At 34.7% G+C, this 15751-nt stretch overlaps 2 protein-coding genes across 2 annotated transcripts; both read right to left on the bottom strand.

The window, feature by feature from the left end:
• Positions 1 to 281: 281 nt before the first annotated feature.
• On the bottom strand, positions 282 to 3608 carry LOC142611153 (phosphoribosylaminoimidazole carboxylase, chloroplastic-like). Its single transcript, XM_075783203.1, has 7 exons — positions 3509 to 3608; positions 3257 to 3373; positions 2448 to 2545; positions 2220 to 2337; positions 2035 to 2129; positions 1026 to 1132; positions 282 to 908 (listed from the first exon to the last, which is right to left on the bottom strand). Exons 2-7 carry the CDS (start codon positions 3351 to 3353, stop codon positions 815 to 817), a joined length of 609 nt encoding a protein of 202 aa, XP_075639318.1. The 5' UTR covers positions 3354 to 3373; positions 3509 to 3608; the 3' UTR covers positions 282 to 814.
• A 5403-nt stretch (positions 3609 to 9011) lies between these two features.
• Positions 9012 to 15441, bottom strand: LOC142611227 (uncharacterized). The gene is made up of 7 exons (XM_075783278.1): positions 15365 to 15441; positions 15137 to 15253; positions 14327 to 14424; positions 10666 to 10783; positions 10481 to 10575; positions 9555 to 9661; positions 9012 to 9426 (listed from the first exon to the last, which is right to left on the bottom strand). Exons 2-7 carry the CDS (start codon positions 15231 to 15233, stop codon positions 9333 to 9335), a joined length of 609 nt encoding a protein of 202 aa, XP_075639393.1. The 5' UTR covers positions 15234 to 15253; positions 15365 to 15441; the 3' UTR covers positions 9012 to 9332.
• Positions 15442 to 15751: the final 310 nt, after the last annotated feature.

The following is a 15751-nucleotide window of genomic DNA, read 5'->3' as shown; positions in this document are numbered from 1 at the left end:
TTTTCTAGTAGTAGCTGAAAGACCTGAAATCCATCATTATAATCGATATAGGTTGGTGTAGACTGGTATTTTATTAGTACATTTTAGAAGGGTATTAGTACTAACATTGCAGGGTACAAGAAAACAATATGAACTTCCAGGTTTAGAGGCAACTCTCCAAGAAATTTGCAGTGTAAGATTCTCCGGGCTTTTATCCAGAAGAATAACAAGAATAGACTATGACATATTCAAATCTATATTTCAATCCAATTAACATGTGGCTGTGCCACCATCCAAAGACAAGCTTAAGCCTACCAATAGATATCATAGATATGAATTGAGCAGCTCGCTGACCTTCAATGGTAGAACAATTGCTTGAGACCAGTTAGAAAAATCGTTCATCGTAAACGTACAAGAACTCAATGCTGTAATCAATCATTGATTACCATCTAAATATTAAGGTCAAAAGAACACCCTTATGCAACTAAAGGGATAAAAAGTTCTTTTGACTCGTTCAACTCAACTGCTACAGTGGACCCCTTATAGCAACTACAATGGATACAAGGCTACTTCCTAGTCCCACAAACGCCCCCTGTTTTCTGTACTTTCTTTCCTTGATCTCTCAAAACTGAAGCAAAATTGCCAGTTCCATCCTCACTTGAACTTTTTTCTGTCAACACATTTTTGCATTCATCCTACATATATTGATCCGCTTTGGATATATTCTTTAGTTAATTCCAAATTTTGCTGTGGTAATGTGTTTTCCAAACTTGAACTTCCATAGTGTGTCAAACTCACAAAAATCATGCATATGGCTGGCAAAGCAGTTATGTACTTATGGATTCAAATAGGACTCCCAACCATCCTTTTCCAGCTTCTCTGCTTTTCTCAAGACATCATTTCTTGTGTCTTCTTGATACTGGCTCATTCTGCAAAGGATATTATTCCAGAATTAGCTCATGCAAGACTCGTGAATTTTTTCTTGGTTTCATACCCAACACAAAGTTTTGCATTACTTCTAGAGAGGGAAGAGAGAAGAAACCCACCTTGCCAATAGGTCAGCATCTCGAATCCCCATCATCCTTACTGCGAGCAAACTTGCATTGGTAGCATTGTTTATTGCAACTGTTGCAACTAGAACACCCCTTGGCATCTGCATAATCATCAAAGGAATAAATAAAAATTAGGACTTTGTGGTGATCAAATTTTCCTTGTAAACTCCCTGTGTACCAAGGAAACTGTTTCCTTTGCTGTGTTTCTTATTTCTCCTTTTTCAATAAAGCTTCTTAATTACTGATCAAATACCAAAAAAGAAAGGTGCAAGTAGAAATCAAATATGAACTTGAGATAACGAATGAAACACCATATTTTCTGAGGCTCTAAAATTGGACAATGTTTTAAGGCAATGAAACTCATTGTGCAAATCTCAACATGATTAAGCAAGTGTCTACATACTTCCACCATTCAGATGTTTTTTGTTTTTTGATAGGTGCCATTCAGATATTCGATAATCAGCACCAATGATTTATTTTTTTTATTTTTTTTTTAGTTCCATAGAAATTCAGCACCTATGATTTTTTTTTTTTTTTTAGTGACATAAATATTCAGCACCCACGATTTTTTTTTTTTTTTTGGCTCCAGGCACCTATTAATTAAATTACTTCCAAAAAAAAATTTCTTCACCTCATAAACATGGCTTAAAAATATTGCCTCCATCAACTTGCCTTAATTTCAGTAGTATTTTTGTGCCAAGGAAATATATGTGGTAATTGTAAAAAACAATAAAAGAATAATAGTAATTCTCTGTGCCAGAAAACACATCTCAAAGAATTAAAATAGAATTTCTCTCATCAAATAAAGCAAACACATTAATTAATCAAGGATAAGCAACTATAAAAACCAGAAAAAGGGCATCCCTAAGACTCCAGGATTTCAGACATCCAATTTAAATGCCCTAGTTTTTTAGAACTAATATTGTATTCATAGGATACTGGATCTTTACAACACTTACCCATCCCATAAATATAATAATTTAGAAGTAAGAAAATAATATACCTGCACAATGGACAGGAGTGAATCAAGTCCATCCAATGCAGAAGCACGCATGGAGACGCCAATAACAGGCAAGGGAGTGAGTGCAGCTACCATACCTGCAAGTCACAACAAAGCTCAATTAATTCCAGTGAGACATTTAAAGCAACTGTGAAACAGTATATGGAGCATAGTTCGGATAAACTTGCCTGGTAAGTGGGCTGCACCTCCAGCACCAGCAACAATAATCTGAATGCCTCTCTCCAGGGCAGATGAGGCATAAGAAAACATCATTTCAGGGGTCCGGTGAGCTGAAACTATTTTCACCTGCATATTATAATTTGTTAAGGTAGAACTGGAATATACAAGAAAATAAAATTAAATGATCAATAACTCCTGAATTCCAAAGTAGACCCTGTAGTTCATTAGAAGTCAACCTCATAAGGCACACCAAACATATTCAAAATCCTTGCAGCATCCTTCATAACAGAAAGATCTGAATCAGAACCCATAATGATCCCAACACGTGGTGTTACTGCATTCAGAATGGGAGCAACATAAACACAATTTGAGTGTAACAAACTTTCAAAATCAAAACTTAAGGCATGTAAACTTCAAACAAAAGGAAAACACTTGCAACCATCAACATAATAAGGGTATAGCTATATGAAAGATTGGTGATCCCCCAACCCCACAAGAGAATAAAAATCATAAATGAAGAGTGAAGAGTGACAGAAGCAATATCTTGGTAAAAGGAGAATTAAATCAATTTTTTAAATGGAAATGATAAATTGTAATCTTCCAACGGTTTAGAATCCACGCCTCTTAAAAATAAAATCTTATGGTAATTTCCCTCCCTACACTGTCACTTTTCCATCCTAAGTCAAAGTAAGACTTTTTTTTATGCAAAATATAATAACCCAAAGCTCATAGCCTGAAAATTTAAAGTAGCATTAGTACTGATTATTCTGGAAACTACCCCACACAGTGTGTGTGTAGCATGTAGGAATATTTTTATGTAAGAAAATGTAAAACATTGAATAAATAATTCAATTGAGGTAATCACTGACTTAAGGAAAAATGCTCCAAAAAGATGCACCGAAGTCAAATTTAATTGATAGCATAGATGCAAACATCTCACCACACCTTCCAAAAACATTTGTGCCTCATAGAGAAAACTTGCTTTTTGGTTAACCAGCATCGTGGCATTCAGTAAATAAAAATGAGAAGTCCCTAGTGCAGTTACCTGCAGCCTTACAATCAGAACCTTCTTCCTTCAGAATTGATTTTAATCGTTCTTCCACATCACCCATGGAAGGCCCAACACTTGTGACATGGCCCATCTTTCACTGCTTTCGCATTTCTGCCAAGTCATTAAGGCAATGCGGGAAAATGTCAAGTATGAGGTAAAGGTCAAGTTGTGTGCGCGCGTGCGCGCGCGTGTGTGAGAGAGAGAGAGAGAGAGAGAGAGAGAGAGAGGAAAAAGAATTTCAAATACCTGGCTTGTCATACCAATGAACAGTAGCTCCAGGAATACTCAATGCCCTTCTAATCAGTTGATGAGCTAAAATAAAGCCAGGCTCACCCTGAAATTTAATAAATAAATAAATATAAGAGAGATTTGAAATGTGGGGGAGGGGGTCGTGAAAAGATAGTTAGAGCATTCACCTTTCAAAATTCTATTTCATCTTATTTTACTATTTTAAAAAATTATTTTATCAATTATACCATACAATTTTACAATACTCTCAACATTTCAATTTTTATTTTACAATACAACACATTAAAATAATATTTCTACACAATAAAATAATATATCTCAAAACCCAAAAACCCAATGAGAGAGAGGGAAAGAGGAATTGATAAAGTAAGTAAATAAAATATTAGTTTTTTTTTTTTTTTATAGAATTGAGCTACAGTGCAATTCTACCTTTAAAATTGCATTGTAGCACTATTGCAAAAAATTTTGCAATAGTTGATTTTTACAAGTCTAGATGAAGCTTGGTTTTTGTGTGTAAATGGTAAAATTTGCCAACATATGGCATATAGTAGTGCTAGTGTGAATACTCTTATGCTGAATAAAGATATTTCAAACATTTTAGATTTGTTGCTTACTTTAAATTTGTTAATTTGATTTATTTTACGTTTGTTACTTACTTTAAATTTTTTAGTTTGATTTGTTTTTATATTTTAAGAGTTAGGTCTGATCAACTTGGAATATTATAACAATTTTTTTTTTTGATACAATTATAACAATTTTTTTAAACTGCAATAATTTATTAAATAGTGACCCTTAATCATTTATTGTAGGCCAAAATTTTTTATATTGTCTAACAAAATGATTCCAACCCAATTGATTCCTTAACGATTAGGTTGGGTTGGTTTTTAGACTTACAATGGATTGGATTGAAATATAACTAAAAACTAACTCGACCCAACCACATCCTTGAAAAAACTTTCTGCTTCATTATGTGATCCAACTTAATGGATCTGTAGGTTTTGATAGTTGAGATCTATCAAAAGCTTTTGTCAATGTTGTATTTGTTAATGATCTAGAAGTTGAATAGCATTTTTAGGATAGATATAGAGTATTTATTTATTTATTTATTTATTTATTTTGTGTTTTGATAGACTAATATAGGGTTATGTTTGCGGATTAATGATGTGGCAGTCTCTTCACCATTTACTTTAAAAATCATGTAGGGATTTAATCAAGTCCTCATTATATAGTGCTTTAAAAACTCGAGAGGATCTAAATTCAAAAAGTCCCAATTAGTTTTCCAAGAGAACAATTGAGAGCTTACTGTTTCCAACCACTATCACTCTTCATCCAATTTCTCTAAGATGATTAAGGGCTTGTTTGGATTATCATAATTTTGAGTGATATCGCTTAGTTTTTATCACCAAGTTTCCAAAACGCTTGGGTCCCACCGAAAAAATCTTGTTTAGTTTGATTTTTGGGTGATATTTCTATCACTCAAAACTCAAAAATTTGAGTGATGGATGATGGAAATTGAAAACAAAATTTTGGTATTTTTAGTTTTTGAAATATGAGCTATGGTGGCAAAAGATGAGTTATGTGATTGAGTTATGTGACCAAATAAGAATTTTGGAGTTTTTGAGATAAAGTGAGGTTTGGGTTATGAGTTATGGGTTTTGGGTTTGAGTTATAAGTATTGAGTTATGAAAATTAAGTCATGACCAAACCAAACGAGTCCTAAAACTTCATCAAAAGTCACTAGTACAATCAAAATTCAGTTCAACGTATGGTCCAACCTCCATGTCCATATGTAATTGGTGTATATGCAAACCTTGCAATTAACCAATAATTGTCTGCTAAGTCACCAACTGTCTCAAAATTGGGCATATTTGAAATTATTTAAACTCAATACCCAACAAATATTACAATTTATACAATTAGTCATAATATTCCAATTTGATCAAAACTAACTCCCAAAATACATTTAAGTAACAAAATTTAGAATGATTAAATTAATAAATTTTAAATACATATATTCTTTATACTATTCATATTTGACTTGTTTGGATTGAAAATTACCTGAAATTGAAGGGGGCAAAGAAAAAAAAATTAGAACCCGATCCAAGAAAACCAACTAAGAAGATTGACTTGGAATTGGGTTGTTCAATAGGTTGAATGCACATCACTATGACCCGGTATCAAGTCCAGCATCCAGACCCAAATTCTCTCCTCCACTCCACACTCTACTCATTTCAGTACTCCACAACCTTCCTTTCCTCTTTGTCATCTCTCTCTCTCTCTCTCCCTCTCTCTCTCTCTATCTGAATTCAGCAGCAATGTCAGACAACAACAACTCAGTCCGATGGGGTTCTTTACCTGATGAGATTCTTACCCATATTTTTGTTTTCCTACCCTTCAAATCCATAATCATCTGCACCTCAATTTCAAAAGCATTGGAAATCCAACTTTCATTTCCACCCATCTCCACCACTCCCACAACAAAAACCTCCTTCTCTTCTGCCTCTATCCACAAATTCACAAAGTATCCAATGTATTGCATAATGAAGATGGCCCTCATTTCACCCAACACTTCAGCTTTGATTACCCTTTCCACGTTCCATTCCGTGTGGTGGGTATTTGTGACGGCCTGCTCTGCCTTTCTGAAGATCTACACTTCTTCTCTACCAGTGTGGAACCCTTGTGTTAGAAAGTTAGTGAACTTTCCTTCACCCAGTGCCACCTACACTGGGTTTCTTGGGTTTGGGTTTGTTCCCAAAACTAAAGACTATAGAGTGGTCAGGTTTGTGACTTCAGAAGATAGTCATGGACACCATTTTTTACTGTTGATGTTGATTTCGGAGAGGTCATGCCAAGGCCAATAGGTTTTAGGAGGAATGGGGATGCTGTATTCGTATATAGTGAAGGAAAACTTGTCTCTTGGAATCCTGAGAGCAAAGAGTTTAAGGATCTTAGGATGATTGGAGATCACAATACTTTTAAATGGTTATAGTTTTTGGTGGTGTTGATTTTTCTGGTACTAGCTAAAAGATCTGAAATCCATCGTTATAATTGATATAGGTTGGTGTATACAGGTATTGTATTAGTACATTTTAGAAGGGTATTAGTACAGTTATTGGCTATTATGACTGGTACCGATACGCTATTGATTATCTTTCTAGATATAGAAGAATGCCTACACATCAGTGATCCTCAAGTCGATTGGTCAATGGCGGGACATAGGAACCATATCTATTATAACCGGTGGGGATTTGTCATTTGGACCATTTTAACAATGATGTGAGGACTTCATAATAATAGTAGACACTACAGACTGAGAAGACAAAGAGTTCCCTACCATAAAACCCCATTAATACGCTTATATCTAGAGTCATGACCATCATATACGTTTTGACTTTTGAATGTTCTACTTCCATCCAACTAGTAATGATTCTAATGAAGATGTTGCGCAACCCTTCATTACGAATGAATTATTCTGAAAGGCTTACGTTTACTTGGTAGCATATAAATTTCCTCTTATCTACCAAGCTTGTTAAATTTGTACAAGTTTAAGAAAATTCTCTCTTAAATTTTCCCACAAGCCCCATCCCCCTATTTATCTAGCAAAAGAACAAATAAATAAAGCGTTGTAAATTTGTATATTCTGCTTTTCTTTCAAGGTCATAAATAAGAAAATCATTCAAAATTGTAAAATCAAACTCTATTGTGTGAATGCAAAATTTAAATCATAAATAAATTTGTTGTTATTATTATTATTCGTAAGCCATAAATCAATCACCAGTTATTTGACAAATTGCCTAAATTAAGTTTAGGCACGAAAATCTTTTCTTCCCCTTTTTGGGAATTATTTTTTCTCTCTTGCCACAAATCCTCTTTCTAGACTTCTACTTCATCAAGACTGTGTTACCTCTTGCATTTTGATTATATAAAATTTTCTAGGCAATTTGATTGTTGTTTTTCCCATGGTTTGATATAGTTATTAGTTATCACTGAGTACAAACCCTCAACATCACCGTAGATGACAAACAAATTAAATTAATAAATTTCATCAAATGGTATCCTATTCCATACTTAAGCACTTTCTTTTGATGTTGCTCATAGCAATTAAATTAATATATGACTTAAGGATGCTTTCGAACTAGCTTGCTATAGCTTGCTAGAATAATAACGTCATAAATTAACGAGTTTGCTAAAAGGTAATATGGTCCAAGTGACCAAGTCCCCAAAGATCCGATGAGAAAGTCTTCACCTTGGTACAAAGTACAAATGTATATATATACCGGATGAAAGTTATAATATCCGTAAAAAAAATTAATTATTATATATTTTTTCTCATAAAATGTTTCTAAAAAAAAAAATTCAGAAAACAATACTCTTATAGAGCATCCATTAACTTTTCCCATATATTCAATCTTCTTTGGCAATAAATAGTTCTAGAACTAAAAATTGTAGCAACAATATTACATGCCATTCAACACTCAAGAAGGAAAATATGATGTTAAAAAAAGTAAAAGAAATAAATTCAACAACTTTTTAAGCGTCTGTTTGGGAAAAAAAAACTTATATAACTTTAATTTAAATAAGATAGGTAAGTGACGTATGTAGGACCCGTAAATAGTAAGAAAAATAAATAATAAACTAGCTTATAACGAGCATGAATCTTTAGCAATTAATAGTTTCTAAATACTAAAAATCGTAGCAAAAATAGTAAATGTCATTCAACAAAAAAGAAAAAGAAAATTGATGTTCAAAAACAAAAAAATAAGCAAAAAGAATTAAAATCAACAAAAAAAAAAAAGCAAAAAACAACTTTTTTTTTTTTTTTGGAAGAAATTCCTGTCAACTTGAGAGACAAGAACTTACTACTTTCGCAGCTCTTGGACACTCCTATCCATGTGGTGACCTTGGTGGGGGTTAATAGCTTTTAGCCAATCTTGACCAAATGATTGAGTGGGTACACAAAAAAAAACTAGTTGGTATCTTAATTTACTGATAGAAATAATCATCAAGAAGTGGAGTGGGCATCATAAATTTAAATTCTAAGATATCTATAAAATAAAAAAAAATTTAAAAAAAAAAATCAATTTCTTAAGTTAACTTTAAACAAGTTATAACATTGCAGGGTACAAGAAAACAATATGAACTTCCAAGATTAGAGGTAATTCTCCAAGAAATTTGCAGTTTAAGATTCTCCGGGCTTTTATCCAGAAGAATAACAAGAATAGGCTATGATATATTCAAATCTATATTTTAATCCAATTAACATGTGGCTATGCCACCATCCAAAGACAAGCTTAAGCCTACCAATAGATATCATAGATTTGAATTGAGCAGCTCGCTGACCTTTAATGGCAGAATAATTGCTTGAGACCAGTTAGAAAAATCGTTCATCGTAAACATACAGGAACTCAATGTTGTAATCAATCATTGATTACCATATAAATATTAAGGTTAAAAGAACACGCTTCTGCAACTAAAGGGATAAAAAGTTCTTATGACTCATTCAACTCAACTGCTACAGTGGACCCCTTATAGCAACTACAATGGGTACAAGGCTTCTTCCCAGTCCCACAAACGCCCTCTGTTTTCTGTACTTCCTTTCCTTGATCTCTCAAAACTGAAGCAAAGTTGCCAGTTCCATCCTCACTCGAACTTTTTTCTGTTAACACATTTTTGCATTCATCCTACATATATTGATCCGCTTTGGATATATTCTTTAGTTAACTCCAAATTTTGTTGTAGTAATGTGTTCTCCAAACTTGAACTTCCATAGTGTGTCAAACTCACAAAAATCATGCATATGGCTAGCAGAGCAGTTATGTACTTATGGATTCAAATAGGACTCCCAACCATCCTTTTCCAGCTTCTCTGCTTTTCTCAAGACATCATTTCTTGTGTCTTCTTGATACTGGCTCATTCTGCAAAGGATATTATTCCAGAATCAGCTCATGCAAGACTTGTGAACTAAAGTTTTTTTTTTTCTTGGTTTCATACCCAACACAAAGTTTTGCATTACTTCCAGAGAGGGAAGAGAGAAAAAATCCACCTTGCCAATAGGTCAGCATCACGAATCCCCATCATCCTTACTGCGAGCAAACCTGCATTGGTAGCATTGTTTATTGCAACTGTTGCAACTGGAACACCCCTTGGCATCTGCATGATCATCAAAGGAATAAATTAAAATTAGGACTTTGTGGTGATCAAATTTTCCTTGTAAACTCCGTGTACAAAGGAAACTGTTTCCTTTGCTGTGTTTCTTAATTACTGATCAAATACCCAAAAAAAAAAAAGTGCAAGTAGAAATCAAATATGAACTTGAGATAACGAATGAAGCACCATCTTTTTAGAGGCTCCAAAATTGGACAATGTTTTAAGGCAATGAAACTCATTGTGCAAATCTCAACATGATTAAGCAAGCGTCTACATACTTCCACCATTCAGATGTTTTTTGTTTTTTGATAGGTGCCATTCAGGTATTAGATATTCAGTACCAATGATTTTTTTTTTTTTTTTAGTGACATAGATATTCAGCACCCATGATTTTTTTTGGCTCCAGACACCTATTAATTAAATTACTTCAAAAAAAAAAAGATTTTCTTCACCTCATAAACATGGCTTAAAAATATTGCCTCCATCAACTTGCTTTAGTTTCAGTAGTATTTTTGTGCCAAGGAAATATATGTGGTAGTTGTAAATAACAATAAAAGAATAATAGTAATTCTCTGTGCCAGAAAAAACATCCCAAAGAATTAAAATAGAGTTTCTCTCATCAAATAAAGCAAACACTTTAATTAATCAAGGATAAGCAACTAAAAAAACCAGAAAAAGGGCATCCCTAAGACTCCAGGATTTCAGACATCCAATTTAAATGCCCTAGTTTTTTTAGAACTAATATTGTATTCATAGGATACTGGATCTTTACAACACTTACCATCCCATAAATGTAATAATTTAGAAGTAAGAAAATAATACCTGCACAATGGACAGGAGTGAATCAAGTCCATCCAATGCAGAAGCACGCATGGGGACACCAATAACAGGAAAGGGAGTGAGTGCAGCTACCATACCTGCAATTCACAACAAAGCTCAATTAATTCCAGTGAGACATTTAAAGCAACTGTGAAACAATATATGGAGCGTAGTTCAGATAAACTTGCCTGGTAAGTGGGCTGCACCTCCAGCACCAGCAACAATAATCTGAATGCCTCTCTCCAGGGCAGATGAGGCATAAGAAAACATCATTTCAGGGGTCCGGTGAGCTGAAACTATTTTCACCTGCATATTATAATCTATGATGCACGGACACGGACACTCCGATATGGCAATTTTTGAAAAATAAGGACACGACACGGCATGGACACTGCAATTAAATAATTAATTAAAATTTATATTTAGGCATTTTTTAAAATATTTTTAGACATAAAATACATTTATGTCTAAAAATTAAATTATGTAACAACTACAAATAAGCAAATTAATACCCAAAGTAATACAATAATATACATAAAGTGTTTAGAGTACAAACCAAACTACAAAAGTTTAAATAGGCTACATTCAAGTATTCAACATCAAAGATCAAACTACAAACATAAAAGGAAATCAAACTTTAAACTGTCAAGATTACCATAGAACAAGAAGTTCAATATCAAACTAAAAACATAAAAGGATAACTAAAAACATAAAAGGATCACAGAACAACAACATCATCATCGTCATCAATATAGTCATCATTCTCAACAAGACTTATCTCCATCTCTGGCTCATCTAGTGTGAGATAAGCAATCTCAAGCAACCCAGGTCCTCCAAATGGCTCATTCCAAGTATCTCCACTAATGTCCCACTTCTTAGAGTTTCCTTTAGTGTACTCTTCTCTCCTCCTTGAAAGAAGCCGAAGATTAGAATGAACAAATACTAAATCTTCAGCACGTTTAGGAGTAATTCTATTCCTCCTCATACAATGGATGAAGCCATATGTACTCCAATTCCTCTCAGCACACGAAGATGAGCAAGGCTGTCTAAGAAGCTTTAGAGCTAAAGTTTGAAGCATTGGCAACTTGGACCCATAATTTAACCACCAAAGTATTGGATCCAAGACCCACCTATCATCCATGTTATCATCATCATAAGCTCCAATTCCTGAAAACAAACCAAACTCCATAGTGACATTCTTCCTATCATCAATATCAGGAAAGAATCTTTTGAGGCACTTGTTTCTCTCTGTAGAAAGTTCAGCATCCTTGTGTGGCGCAACACGACCTCTGCCTTCCTCAATCCATTGATTAGTATAATACCTAGTTAAAAGCAAATTAGAAATGCCTAAAGAATATTAAAAAAAAAAAAAAAAAGATTGAAGAGATAGAAAAATTACTTATGATTCAAGGAATGGGCTAAGCAATGAAGTGGTGTGCAATTTTTAGTCTACCGTTCAATAAGTATAGCATGTACCACATCATAGAATGGAGACTCCTCATATTCTTCCTTGCCTTCTTGCTTGTATATTTCTTTCTTCACATTTTCTATCATGGAATCCCACATTTCATACACCTTATGGAGAATGGGTGCATCCGTGTCAGCCACTCGAAGCATCTCATAAATAGGTCCTGTGAATCTCAGAATATATGCAACCTTGTCCCACCACAAATCATTCAAAACATAATCCCTCACAGTTTGAGCTTTTCCTACATCATCTTCTCTATATGACATCCATTCCTCACTAATGACTATACTTCGAAGATGCTGCTTTACTTGAAACAATCTTTTAAGCATGATGATTATTGAAGCAAATCGTGTTTCAGCAACAGCAAGTAACTTCAAAGGGGAAAATGAATTAAAAATTGCTAATCTCATAGAATGATTTGTGATAAAAATACGAATGAAAGTTGCCTCATCTGAAACTTGTGCAATCCAGTTACATTCATTATATGCAACCTCATTCTGCAAAGAATTCTTAGGTGCACATATATTCTTCAAGGCCAAATTGAGGGTATGCACAACACAAGGTGACCAAAATATATGAGGATATTCAGCTTCAACAATAGATCCTGTAACTTTCATAACAAATGCATTATCAGTAATAATTTGAACAACATTAGTATGCCCAACCTCACCAATGACCTTTAGAAACAAATCAGAAATGAAGTGCTTGTCTTTGTACTCTTTGGTACCATGGCCCTTTCTCTGATGTAGCCATAAAATTGATAAGTGGCCTTTTTTGTGGATCTGTCCACCCATCACTTACTATGCTTAAACCCCTTTCTTTCCAAGTGTCTTTAATTGACTTCAACAACTTCTCAATATGTACCTTCTCTTTATGCAACAAAGTTGTTCTCAATTTATTGTAACCCGGAGGAATATAGCCCGCCAAATTATTATTACATGCAAATTTGATCATCTCAATCCAATAAGGGTTCTTAGCAAAGTGAAAGGGTAAACCAGCAGAATAAAATGTCCTAGCAATAAGAGAATCTAATTGCTCTCGACATTGATTGTTAAAACACATCTCCAAAGTAGGATTCCCAACCCCTTTTTTTTCTGAAAAAAGGATGACTTGTAGCTGTACTACTGAGAGTAGGACCCAAATGAGGACTACTAGGAGAATCAGACGGTAAAGACACTAGCTTAGGCTTCTTCAATCTTCCCGTAGATTCCTCATACGCATCTTCTAATTTTTGCATTTCATTTAGATACTCATCTCCAACCTTTCCACATGGTTGTATTCCACAATTAGACAATTTTAACAAATGTGCCTTCACCCTTGAATAAGACCCCTTAAAAGTTTTTTCACAATAGTTACATTTGAAAGTAACATTCCCACCACCAGCAGCAGCTTTTTCTAACTTAGTAACATATTTCCATAAAGGAGCAACTGCCTCAGTTGATTTTTCACTTTCAATATTGATTTTAGTAAATCACCTACAATATTTAAGTAATTCAACTTTAATAAATAAATTAAACTTATGGCAGTAACAACTAACAAGTAACAATATGGTAAATAATGTAACATAATCACAATATCCCACTCTCACAGTCACACACGGTCACTGTGTGACCGTGAGAGTGGGTTAAAAAAAAAAAAAAAACGTGATAAGTTAAGTTAAATAAACTACCCATCTCATTCACCCAACCAGCCAAACAAGTTAAATATCTGAAAGAGCACAACAAAAAAAAAAAAGAAAAAAAAAAAGAAAGAAGCGTCGGACTTGACTTGTCTACGCCGAGAGAGAGAGATCGGAAGGGACAGGCGGACAGGGATGGCGTCGACGTATGGAGCTCGCCGATCGGCCCGATTTAGCTCCGGCGAGAGACAGGTCAGCGGCAGAGATCAGAGAAAGGGTCGGTGGTTCTTAACTGAGAAGTGAGAGGCTGAGAGCTTGTGGGTTTCGGGGCAAATGACTGAATGAAGTTCTGGGTTTCATCATTTTGTTTTAGGTATATCATGAGATCAACGGTGGGGGTAAGTCCATATGTCAAAAATCTGTGATTTTCCTCTTTTTTTTTTTTTTTTTTCACTGCTGGCGTGTCGGACTGTCGGAGCCGCGTCGGCGCCGTGTCGGAGCCGCGTCGGTGCAGTGTTGGCTCCATGTCGGAAAAACGAAAAAAAAAAAAAAGGGGACACTTCTCGGACACCGGAGTCCGGCGAATCGCGGCGGTTCCGGTGTCCGACACGTGTCGGACACCGACACGTCGCCAAAAACGGCGTGTCGGTGCAACCCAGATTATAATTTGTTAAGGTAGAACTGGAATATACAAGAAAATAAAATTAAATGATCAATAACTCCTGAATTCCAAAATAGACCCTGTAGCTCATTAGAAGTCAACCTCATAAGGCACACCAAACATATTCAAAATCCTTGCAGCATCCTTCATAACAGGAAGATCTGAATCAGAACCCATAATGATCCCAACACGTGGTGTCACTGCGTTCAGAATGGGAGCAACATAAACACAATTTGAGTGTAACAAACTTTCAAAATCAAAACTTAAGGCATGTAAACTTCAAAAAAAAGGAAAACACTTGCAACCATCAACATAATAAGGGTATAGCTATATGAAAGATTGGTGATCCCCCAACCCCACAAGAGAATAAAAATCATAAATGAAGAGTGAAGACCGACAGAAGCAATATCTTGGTAAAAGGAGAATTAAATCTATTTTTTAAATGGAAATGATGAATTGTAATCTCCAAACAGTTTAGGATCCATGCCTCTTAAAAATAAAATCTTATGGTAATTTCCCTCCCTACACTGTCACTTTTTCCATCCTAAGCCATAGTAAGACTTTTTTTATGCAAAATATAATAACCCAAAGCTCATAGCCTGAAAATTTAAAGTAGCATTAGTGCTGATTATTCTGGAAACTACCCCACGTAATGTGGGTGTAGCATGTAGGAATATTTTTATGTAAGAAAATGTAAAACATTGAATAAATAAATTCAATTGAGGCAATCACTGACTTAAGGAAATATGCTCCAAAAAGATGCACCAAAGTCAGATTTAATTGATAGCATAGATGCAAACATCTCACCACACCTTCCAAAAACATTTGTGCCTCCTAGAGAAAACTTGCTTTTTGGTTAACCAGCATCGTGGCATTCAGTAAATAAAAATGAGAAGTCCCTTGTGCAGTTACCTGCAGCCTTACAATCAGAACCTTCTTCCTTCAGAATTGATTTTAATCGTTCTTCCACATCACCCATGGAAGGCCCAACAATTGTGACATGGCCCATCTTTCACTGCTTTCGCATTTCTGCCAAGTCATTAAGGCAATGCGGGAAAATGTCAAGTATGAGGTAAAGGTCAAGTTGTGTGTGTGAGAGAGAGAGAGAGAGAGAGAGAGAGGAAAAAGAATTTCAAATACCTGGCTTGTCATACCAATGAACAGTGGCCCCTGGAATACTCAATGCCCTTCTAATCAGTTGATGAGCTAAAATAAAACCAGCTCACCCTGAAATTTAATAAATAAATAAATATAAGAGGGAGATTTGACATGTGGGGGAGGGGTAGTGAAAGATAGTTATGCTGAACAGTCGCTCCAGGGATACTCAATGCCCTTCTAATCAGTTGATGAGCTAAAATAAAACCAAGCTCTCCCTGAAATTTAATAAATAAATAATAAAAGAGAGAGACATTTGACATGCGGGGGAGGGGTTGTGAAAGATAGTTAGTGCATGCACGTCTCAAAATTTTATCTTATCTTATTTTACTATTTCAAAAAACTATTTTATCAATTATATCATACAATTTT

Source organism: Castanea sativa, chromosome 9 (assembly GCF_040712315.1).
Source record: "Castanea sativa cultivar Marrone di Chiusa Pesio chromosome 9, ASM4071231v1".
Classification (NCBI taxonomy): Eukaryota; Viridiplantae; Streptophyta; class Magnoliopsida; order Fagales; family Fagaceae; genus Castanea; species Castanea sativa.
The sequence above is the reverse complement of the archived record's forward strand: the minus strand, read 5'-3'. Positions and strand labels throughout refer to the sequence as shown.

Bases quoted from the DNA above. Each gene is read 5' to 3' on its own strand.
- LOC142611153 (XM_075783203.1), bottom strand. From the start codon at position 3,353: ATGGGCCATGTCACAAGTGTTGGGCCTTCCATGGGTGATGTGGAAGAA. The intron at 2,546-3,256 runs GTAACTGCACTA...TTCTGAATGCAG, and splicing joins TTCTGATTGTAAGGCTGCAG to TAACACCACGTGTTGGGATC. The intron at 909-1,025 runs GTGGGTTTCTTC...TATCCTTTGCAG, and splicing joins GATGCTGACCTATTGGCAAG to AATGAGCCAGTATCAAGAAG.
- LOC142611227 (XM_075783278.1), bottom strand. From the start codon at position 15,233: ATGGGCCATGTCACAATTGTTGGGCCTTCCATGGGTGATGTGGAAGAA. The intron at 9,662-10,480 runs GTATTATTTTCT...ATGATCATGCAG, and splicing joins CACTCCTGTCCATTGTGCAG to ATGCCAAGGGGTGTTCCAGT. The intron at 9,427-9,554 runs GTGGATTTTTTC...TATCCTTTGCAG, and splicing joins GATGCTGACCTATTGGCAAG to AATGAGCCAGTATCAAGAAG.